The 10,920-nt window shown below is 42.6% G+C and overlaps 1 protein-coding gene across 1 annotated transcript in view; it reads left to right on the top strand.

Moving 5' to 3' along the window:
- SHISAL2A (shisa like 2A) overlaps nucleotides 1–10,699 on the top strand; it is a 23,953-nt gene extending 13,254 nt beyond the window's left edge. Inside the window, exon 3 of the mRNA XM_032296992.1 lies at nucleotides 10,422–10,699. Coding sequence (XP_032152883.1) covers nucleotides 10,422–10,672 — 251 coding nt within the window. The 3' untranslated portion in view covers nucleotides 10,673–10,699. The remainder of the gene's footprint in view (nucleotides 1–10,421) is intronic.
- Nucleotides 10,700–10,920: the final 221 nt, after the last annotated feature.

The following is a 10,920-nucleotide window of genomic DNA, read 5'->3' as shown; positions in this document are numbered from 1 at the left end:
GGTCAACATGGTGAAACCCCGTCTCTACTAAAAATACAAAAAATTAGCTGGGCATGGTGGTGCGTGCCTGTAATCCCAGCTACTCAGGAGGCTGAGGCAGGAGAATTGCCTGAACCCAGGAGGCGGAGGTTGCGGTGAGCCGAGATTGCGCCACTGCACTCCAGCCTGGGTAACATGAGTGAAACTCCGTCTCAAAAAAAAAAAGAAAAACCTAGACTAGAAAGAGTCCAGAAACAGACTAATTAACATATATGCATTTGTATAAATTGTCTAATTTTTTTTTTAAATGAAGAAAAAGATTGGTAAATTTCCCTACATCAAGTACAAATAACATAAGACACTCTATGTGAAGTTAAAAAACAAATGATGAACTGCAAAGATATATTACATTAAATATCTATACACACACACACACACACACACACACACACACATACACACAATCAGTCCTCATTATTCTTCAATTCTGTATTTGCAAATTTACTTACTTGCTAAAATGTGCTTGTAACGTCAACATGAATACTCAAGGCAATTCTGAGGTCATTTGTAGACGTGGGCACCCACAGAGTAGCAAAAAATTTGATTTGCATATGTATCCTAGGTGATATTGAACAAGGCATGCTCTGCTTTCTCTTTGCAGCTCTCATAGTATAAGCAAGTATCTTTTTCTCAGTCTATTTAATGCCATGATTTTTGCATTTTTGTGATTTTTTATTGGTGATTTCACTGTTTTGTTTTGTTCATTTTTATTTTTTGAGATAGAGTCTTGCTCTGTCACTGAGGCTGGAGTGCAGTGGTATGATGATCTCAGCTCACTGAGATCACACCTCCATCTCCCAGGTTCAAGTGATTCCCCTGCCTCAGCCTTCCAAGTAGCTGGGACTACTGGCGCCCGCCACCATACCCAGCGAATGTGTGTGTGTGTGTGTGTGTGTGTGTTTTTAGTAGAGGCAGAGTTTCACTATTTGGCCAGGCTGGTCTTGAACTCCTGACCTCAGGTGATCTGCCTGCCTTGGCCTCCCAAAGTGCTGGGATTACAGGTGTAAGCCACCACACCCAGCCTGTTTTTGTTTGTTTTAGAGACATGAGTTTTAGGTTATAGTGCTGTTGGCCTTGAGTTCAGTTAATAAAGCAATAACATATTAAATAAGGTCTCTTTAAACAGAAACACATAGAAAAAGAAAGCTACATACTGATCAGTTGACAAAAATGTGACCAGAGGCTCACAGGAACCTAACCTTGTATTTCCCCTAGGAACAATAATTTATTATTTGCTCATTCAGTGTTTGCTGTGACTTTATAGAACATAACTACTGTGAATAATGAGAATCAACTGTAGGTAAAACAAGGCAAGATTGATATAAGTACACCTTAAAAGATGAGAAAATGTAATTTGTTAAAAAAGAAATACAAATGCCCAATGCACATGAAAAGATGCTCAACATTACTAATAATCAGGAGAATGCAATTAAAAAATGGTACATGCAGGCCAGGCACCGTGGCTCACACCTATAATCTCAACACTTTGGAAGGTGGAGGCAGGCGAGTCACTTGAGGGCAGGAGTTCAAGACCAACCTGGTCAACATACACAAAAAATACAAAAATTAGCCAGACTTAGTGGCTCACACCTGTAGTCCCAGCTACTTGAGTAGCGGAAGTGGGAGGATCACTTAAGCCCAGGAGGTGGAGGTTGCAGTGAGCCAAGATCGGCTACTGCACTCCAGCCTGGGTGACAGATTGAGACCCTATCTCAAAAAAAAAAAAAAAATCTTTATTAAAAAAAAGCAATTACATTATCAAAAGGCCAAAAATGTATCATATTAATAGTGAGAAGCTTGGAAACCTGCGATGGGGGAAGCAGATACTCTCATATACTGCTGGTAAGAGTATAAATTGGCACAACCACTTTATAGAATTTTGGCAATATCTATAGATATAGATATACCCTGTAACTCAGTAATTCTACTTCTAATTATCTGCTTTAGAGAAATAGTTGCATTGGGAGAGGACTCATAAAGGCAGACATCATGAGAACTTGCCATATTGGAAACTAAATGTCCACAGGTAGGGGAATAGATAATAAACTGTGGTATAATAGAATAATGAACTATTGATACCACAGGTAAAATGAATGAACTAGCTCTAAATGTACCATATTATCTGCTCTTTATGATAATTGGGCAGGGTATAGATCATGTTATTACTTTCATTTTACAGATGAGGAAACTGAGACTCAAAGTCACCGAATGAGTGACAGAGCCAACTCTCCCCTTCACCCTCCTTCCTCTCCTTAGCCCTGTTGCTATGAAAGGGGCATCCCTATAATGTCCCAGACACTGTTTGAAATTTCACATGGACCATCTCCTCTAATCTTTCCAGTTATCTCAGTGAGGTAGGTCTCATAACCCATTTTACAGATGCAAACATCAGGTCTCAGAGAGCTTAGATGACTTGCGCAAGAGGTCACAGCTTGTAAATTGTGGAGCTGGAAATCAAACATGTGTCTTTCTGCCTCCGAAGTTCTGCTCTTTCCATCCTCCTAGAGCAGGACTGTGGGATGTTTTGGTTTGTGCTCTGTACTGCTAGTCTCGCTCCACCCTACCGATCCCCCAGAACCTACTTTTCTGGTTCAAGGGGAATACATTTCATCCCTCGGCCCTGTTAATGGAAACCATCCTCCCACTTTTCACTGCTCAGCCACCAGAGGGATTATTCAGTCACAAGGATTTGAGACTGCATGTCCTCTTGCTTTTTGCCTATTTTTAAGATGAATAGTGCATTGCCTGACCTTTTACTAAATAACAGCTTTAGGTACTCTCTGCCTTTTGCTCAAACTCAGCTCTTATTTCCTCCCTTTCTTCTTCATTAAGCGTTGTCCTCTCCTTCCCTCTGTACCCAAAGCATCAACCCGGGAGCCTCCTGCATCTGAGACAGTTGCAGGCCCACTATCACACATTCACCACAGCTTTACTGTTGATAGGCTTTCATTTCTGTTTGCTCTCTTGTTCTTCAATAGGACATGGAGAGAGATCTTTACCCCCACTTTATAGCAAAGGAAACCAAGACTCAGCCAAGGGAAATGAACTAAGTCCACACAGCCAGTGAGCACGTGTCACTATGATGTCAACCCAGATCTCCCAGACTCTAAAGCCTATGATCATTGCACTGTCCCTTGGGGTCCTCCTCTCTGAGTATGGAGGCAAGGGGGGGGTGCGGGGAGGTGGGAAGTGCCCTGGCAAGAGCAGAGTATAAATGGAAAAGCAGTTTCTGAAACAGGCTTCTTCCCCTGCCCAGGCATTCTGTACTCTGTTCCATCACCCTTACACCCATCTCATCCACTAAACTTCGAATGGCAATGAAGACCATAACTTTCTGATTCTGGTACTTTGGGAGGAACTGGCTGGATCAGAAGGGTGACTGAGTTCCTGCTGTTGAGCTGGGCACTGTGCTAAGGACTTCAAACACATCGTCCCCTTTAACCTGCTCAACTACCCGTTATTATTATTGATTATTGTCAACTCCCATTTTGCACTCCAGCCTGGGTAACAGAGGAGACTCCATCTCAAAAAAAAAAAAAAAAAAAAGATAATAGTGCCTAATAATAATTAAATACCAGTAAGCATCATTATTATCATCAATTCCCATTTTACAGATGAGGTCAGAGAGGTGAGTGTAGAGCTGATATTCCAATGTAGGTACATTTAATAAGATACTAAAAAATTGGGGGAAAAATTAAAGAGTCTAGTTTGGGTTTTTTTTTTTTTTTTTTTTTTTTTTTTGAGACAGAGTCTCCTCTGTTGCCCAGGCTGGAGTGCAGTGGCGCAATCTGGGCCCACTGCAACCTCCACCTCCTGGGTTCAAGCGATTCTCCTGCCTCAGCCTCCAAAGTACCAAGTAGCTGGGACTACAGATGCATTCCACAACACCTGGCTAATTTTTGTATTTTCTGTAGAGATGGGGTTTCACCATATTGGCCAGGTTAGTCTTGAACTCCTGACCTCATGATCCGCCCACCTTGGCCTCCCAAACAGCTGGGATTAGAGGCGTGAGCCATCGTGCCCAGACAAGAGTCCAGTTCTTATCGTCTTCTGAAAGGTGTTGTTGAGGAGGTCATTAGTCAGCCATTCTCATTGACTAGAACCCAAAGGGCTCCTAGAAATACAGTCTGATGCTCCCACTGTATAGATGGGCAGCTGAGGCCTAGAGAGAGGCAATAATGTGCCTAAGGTCACCCAGCCAATTGGTGGCCAAGCCTTTGCCTCCCAGCCAGAGACCTTTCCCTGCAGCAGCCACCCCTATACTGCAGAATGACTTTCATCAGCCCCTCTCACTTTCCCCAGAGAGCTCAGTCATGTCACCCAGAGCCCACTGCTTTTTAATTAACCACACTTGAGAGGTAACACCGAGGAACCCAACACTCCTCAGTGATTAGTTTGTTTTGACTCATCTCCAAGCAGGGGAAGAACCTGAGAACATCCTTCTGGGCTAGTCACCACAGGCTAGGCCCATGTTAGGGTTGAGGACCCCAGGTAATGGGGGACTGGCCACAGAGGTCCTTGGAGAAAGGAAGGAAGGCACAGTGCTGGGCAGGGATGCCAAAACACCTCGCTCTAATCTTGGCCTTGCTGCTCTCAGTGTGTGGCCTTACACAAGTCATTTTTCTCTCAGCCTCAATGTACTCTAAAATGTGTACAATCATACCTACTAAGAAAGCTGTTGTAAAAACTAGAAATGATGCTTACTCTTATTTAATTAGTCTCAAACACATAGTAGGCTCTTAACAATTAGTAGCTCCCATTTTAATTATCATTAGGCACTTCCAGTTTTATATGTTGGTAATCTCAAACATACTATTTTCTTTTTTTTAAAACCTTTTTTTTGAGACAGAGTCTCCCTCTGTCACCCAGGCTAAAGTGCAGTGGCACAGTCTTGGGTCACTGCAATTTTCACCTCCCAGATTTAAGCAATTCTCTTACCTCAGCCTCCTGTGTAGCTGGGATTATAGGTGCCTGCCACCACAGCTGGCTAATTTTTGTATTTTTAGTAGAGACAGGATTTCACCATGTTGGCCAGGATGGTCTGGAACTCCTGACCCCAGGTGATCCACCTGCCCTGGCCTCCCGAAGTGCTGAAATTACAGGCGTGAGCCTCCACACCCAGCCAAACCATTTTTTTAAACAGCTTCCTGCATAAGCCAGAAATGTGATATGGTTGCTAAAAAAAAAAAAAAAAAGTAAATGGAATCTCAGGTCACATTAACAGAGTATAAGGTCTGGAAGCAAAGGAGTGATGATCTATATTTACTTTCAATTGGATAGAACTCACCAGCCGTCACATCTCATAAATAACTTTTTATCATCTACTCTGCAGTTTCCCAACTTTGGTTTCCAATTTCCTGAGGGTCCCTAAACATAGCAGTGGGGATTCTTGAGCAATCTCCAATATTGCAAAGGTTTTCCTGGGACCAAGTTTCTTCTCTTTGAGCTAGAATTATATCAGTTCCAGGAAGGTAATTAACATAGGTGCTCTCCCGCTGATCAGAGTTCTTAGATTAATACAGAATGGAAAAAATTAGTACTTAATAAATGAAGTCTATTATGTAGATAGAATCCTTCAGAACTTGGAGTTCAAAGGGAAAGAAATATAAAAATTAGGCCAGTTGTATTTTCTACACCATTTTATGAAGTAGTAACAGATCCAGAGAGGTGAAGGGTTTGGCACAAAGTAGCACAATGATTTAATACCAGAATGAGGACTTGAGCCAAGGTCTTGTAACGCTGGAAGCCCCGGGGATTCCCCACAGCCCTGGCTAGCAGCTGCTCGGAGCCCCACAGTTTGAGATGGACTTTGACCAATCAGAAGGTGATCAGAGGGTGGTGACTACCTCAGGTCTGGAAACCAGGTCATGTGAGGATTAGGTAAAGAGCTGGAGATAGTTGGCCTTGAACAGAAGAGACTCCAGGCTCACAGCCTAGGGCCTCAGATCTCTGCAGGGTTGTTCTGGGACAGGAAGATGAGACATTTTTATGAGGATTGAGAGAACAGAGATGAGATCAGTGAGGAAAGCCACAGGGAGACGGATGTGGAGTTAATAAAGGTAGAACTTATTTAGAGTATATCTGAAATACTCTTGCAAAAAGCAGCTTCATCACTCTGGGCCATATTTCACTCACAAATTTGTAATCCTTGGGTTTTTTTGTTTTTTCTTTTTTTTGCTTTGATTTGTTTTTTAAAAAAGCACCTCTATCCATGGAAGGTAATCAGGAAAAGGCTAAATATGGGATTCCGCTAAGGGGATTCTTGTATTGAAGAGAAGGTTGAAATGGAAATCGTGGTACCAGTTGGAACGCCTTAAAATGAAAGCTTAAATAGCAAAGAATCTCAAGGAATCTATAAAACATGCACAAAATAACGTGTTAGAACTAAGTGTGTTTAGTAAGGTCACAATAAGGTCAAAACCAAACATTAATTGTATTTGTATATACTAGAAACAAAAGATTAGAAACCAAAAATAAAAACACAATAATACCATTTATAGTTACTCCAAAATAAATGAAATACTTAAGTAAAATTTAACAAAACATGTACAGGGTGTGTATATTAAAAAATACAAAATCCCAGCACTTTGGGAGGCCAAGACTGGAGAATCCCTTGAGCCCAGGAGTTCAAGACCATTCTGAGCAACATGACGAGACTCCTGTCTCTAAAAAACAAAAAACAAAAATTAGCAGGGCATGGTGGTGTGTGCCTGTAGTCCTGGCTACTTGAGAGGCTGAGATGGGAGGATTGAGCCCAGGAGGCAGAGGTTGCAGTGAGTCAAGATCACACCACTGCACTCCAGCCTGGGTGACAGAGCAAGAATCTGTCTCAAAAAAAAAAAACCTACAAAATACTTAGCTGGGCATGATGGCATGTGGCTGAGGTGGGAGGATCCCTTGAGCCCAAGAGTTCAAAGCTCACTTGTAAGCTATGATCTTGCCACTGTACTCCAACCTGGGCGACCAAGGGAGACCCCTGTCTCTAAAAATAACCAACCAAACAAAAAAAACTACAAAATGCTGATGAAGGAAATCAAAGACCTAAAACGGAGAGATACACTATGTTCGCAAATTGGAAAACTCAACATAGTAAACATAAAAATTGCAACCCTTCCCCCCTTTTTTTTGAGACAGGGTCTTGCTCTGTTACCCAGGCTGGAGTATAGTGGCACAATCTAGCCTCAACTTCCTGGGCTCAAGTGACCCTCCCACCTCAGCCTCCCAAGGAGCTCAATGGAAAAGAATTCACAGGAAAATAAACAGAAAAGTAGGCCAGTTGTATTTTCTATCCCATTTTATGAAGTAGTAACTGAGATCCAGGGAAGAGAAGGGTTTGGCATAAAGTAGCACAATGTTTGATACTGGAATGAGGACTTGAGCCAAGGTCTTGTAACTTCTGGAAGCCCCTGGGATTCCCCAGAGTCTTGGCTAGCAGCTGCTCAGACCCCCACAGTTGGAGAGGGACCACCACTCCCTGTTAATTTTTTAGTTTTGTAGAAATGGGTTCTCGCTATGTTGCCCAGGCTGGTCTTGAACTCCTGGGCTCAAACAATCCTCCCTCCTTGGCCTTTCAAAGTGCTGGGACTACAGGTGTGAGCCACTGCGCCTGCCCAAAATGGCAGCTTTTTTTTTTTTTTTTTTTTTTTTGGAGGGGGTATAGATAAGCTAACTCTAAAATTTATATATAGAAAGACAAAGGAACTAGAATAGCTAAAGTAATAGAAAAAGAATAATGAAGTTAGAGGAAATCACACTACTCAATTTTAAAACTTATTGTATAGCAACAATAACAAACAGTAATGAGGATAGTGTGGTATTGGAGGAGGGAAGGACACATGCACAGATCACAATATGGTCCAGAAGTAGACTCACATCATAAGGTTGCCCAACAGATTTTTGACAAAGGTGCAAAATCAATTCAACTGGGGAAGAATAGTCTTTTCAATAAACAGGGTTAAAACAACTAGACTTCTATAAGTAAAAAATAAGCCTTTACCTAGATCTCACACCTTGTACAAAAATTATCTCAAAAAAGATCTAAATGTAAACCAAAAACCTCTAACAATTTTAGTAGAAAACAGGGAAAAATCTTCATGACCTGTGGTTATGCAAAGAATTCTTAGACAAGACATCAAAAGCACAATACATTTTAAAAAAAGACAAACCAGTATTCTTCAAAGTTCAAAATTTTAATGCTGTGAAAGAGCCTGTTAAGAGGATGAAAAGGCAAGCCTCAGGCTGGAGAATATATTCACGTATTTGACAAAGGACTGTTATCCAAAATATATAAGGATTGGTCAGGCATGGTGGTTTATGCCTGTAATCTCTGTAATCCCAGCACTTTGGGAAGCCCAGGTGGGCAGATCACTTGAGGTCAGGAGTTTGAGACCAACCTGGCCAACATGGCAAAACCCCGTCTCTACTAAAAATACAAAAAGAATTAGCCAGGTGTCATGCCACAAGCCTGTAATCCCAGCTACTCAGGAGGCTGAAGCGGAGAATTGCTTGAACCCAGGAAGTAGAGGTTGTGGTGAGCTGAGATCACACCACTGCACTCCATCCTGGGCAATAGAGTGATATGTCTCAATAAATGAATGAATAAATAAATAAATAAAACAAAATATGTAAAGAGCACCCTAAACTCAACATTAAGAAAACAAGCAATCCCATTAGAAAATGAGCAGACACTTGAACAGCCACTTTACTAAAGAGGAACAGAGAACAAGCTATGTTTTAAAATGTCCAGGCATGGTGGCATGGGCCTGTAACCCCAGTACCTTGGGAACCCAAGGCGGGAGGATAGCTTGAGCCCCAGGAGTTCAAGACCAGCCTGGGCAATATAGCAAGACCCTGTCTTTCCAAAAAAAAAAAAAAAATTGGATGTGGTGGTGCACACCTTAGTCCCAGCTACTCAAGAGGCTGAGGTGGGAAGATCGCTTGACCCCAGAAGGTCAAGGCTGTGGTGAGCCATGTTCAAGCCACTGCACTCCAGTCTGGGCAAAAGAGCAAGACCCCACCACAAAGTAAAAGAAAAAATTTTAAAAGAGGACATATAGGTTACAAATAGCACATGAAAATATGTTCAACTTCATAGTCATTAAGGAAATGCAGATTAAAGCCACAATGAGATGCCATCTCAGGAACACAAATAATGGAAAGAGTTTGTAAGCTTTAAGAAAGAACAGTACATAGACTCACTTGATCTTAGAAAGGTCTTGGATCTCTCTGGCTACAGCATGGAGGATGTACTGGAGACGAAGATGAAGGCCTGACCTAAGGTAGGGGCCTTGAGGATGGAGAGAAATGGGTGGATACAGCAGATGGCTATTAGGTGGAACCAGCAGGACCTGGCTTTGTGAAAGGGCTGAGATAGAAGGTGTGAGAGATGACTCGAATTTTTGGCTTAAACACTTGATACGCTTTTTATCCAGAAAGGCAGAAATGTTCAATTGTGTCAAATGTTCCTGATTTTAAAAAAAAAGAAAAAGAAAAAAAATCAGAGTCCTATGGTTGGTAAAGTAAATTTTAAAATAAGCAAATAATGTTAAATACTCCTGATAAGTCAAGGGAGATGAGGACTTAGAAGTGACCATGGGTGTGGCTCATACCTGTAATCCCAGCACTTTGGGAGGTCAAGAGATCAAGACCACCCTGGCCAACATGGTGAGACCCCATCTCTACCAAAAATACAAACATTAGCTGGGTGTGGTGGTACATGCCTGTAGTTCCAGCTACTTGGGAGGCTACGGCAGAAGAATTGCTTGAACCCAGGAGGCAGAGGTTGCAGTGAGCCAAGATTACGCCACTGCACTCCAGCCTGGGCGACAGAGCAAGACTCCATCTCAAAAAAAAGAAGTGACCATGGGTTTAGTGACAAACACTTTTAAGGTATAGTGGGGGCAGAACCAAGTAAGTTGCAACAGAACAAGTCATAAAGGGAAGGTAGAGAATAATAAGGCCAAATTGACTTCCTTTCAGTCTTTAAGAAGAAGAGAGAAGATAAGTCACTCCATTAAGAGAATCATGGAATCTATTCTCAAAGCAGAGAACAATCTATGTTTAAAAAATGTCCAGCACTCTTCTCCATGCTAGCTGTGTGATAATCCTGTGTTCTCATCTATAAAATGGATTTCTAATAATACCTACATCATGGGGTTATGGTGAAGGTCAAGTCTTCATATCTCTTAACAATCGTTTCCTGTCTGTCTCCTCCACCAAACTACAAGTTCATGAGCAACACTGACAGCTCTTAGCGCATGAGGTGGTATATTGTTAATAAATAACAGTGCACTGCCCAAGGTAAGCACCAGAGAAGTCAGCTGGGGGGTGTGATCCTGATGGGGAAGAAGAGAGCCCCACACCCTCAGCTTGCTGTTTTCCAGGCCCTGAGGAGGTGTCTCCTGACTGCCAAGGTGTGAACACAGGCATGGCAGCAGAAGTGCCAGGAGTGAGCCCTTTCCGACGGAGTTATCCCTGCTTGAACCCACAGCTGGAGAATAATGAGGGGCAGGCTGTGAACTCCAAACGCCTCCTCCACCATTGCTTCATGGCCACAGTGACCACCAGTGACATTCCAGGCAGCCCCGAAGAGGCCCCTGTACCCAACCCTGACCCACGTGGACCAGTCCCATAAACATTCAATAAATGTCTCCACACCATCCCTTTCTGGAGTGTCTTCAGTGAAAGGTGGGAGTGGGAGGGGACTTTGGAGCCTAGCAGGATAAATGAGGGCTTTTTCCAGCAAAGCTACCCAGCACTGCTGTGGACCCTGCTATACTGCTCTGCCTGGCCTATTGTGGGCCAAGGAAGGTTGACGTGACTCCTAGGAAAAATGGTCAGTAACAACTCCATGCAATCAAGTGGAAGCCTGGGGCCTGTGAA

Source organism: Sapajus apella, unplaced genomic scaffold, assembly GCF_009761245.1.
Source record: "Sapajus apella isolate SASKATOON/1434 unplaced genomic scaffold, GSC_monkey_1.0 scaffold36, whole genome shotgun sequence".
NCBI lineage: Eukaryota > Metazoa > Chordata > Mammalia > Primates > Cebidae > Sapajus > Sapajus apella.
This window is presented reverse-complemented; position numbering and strand designations above follow the sequence as displayed.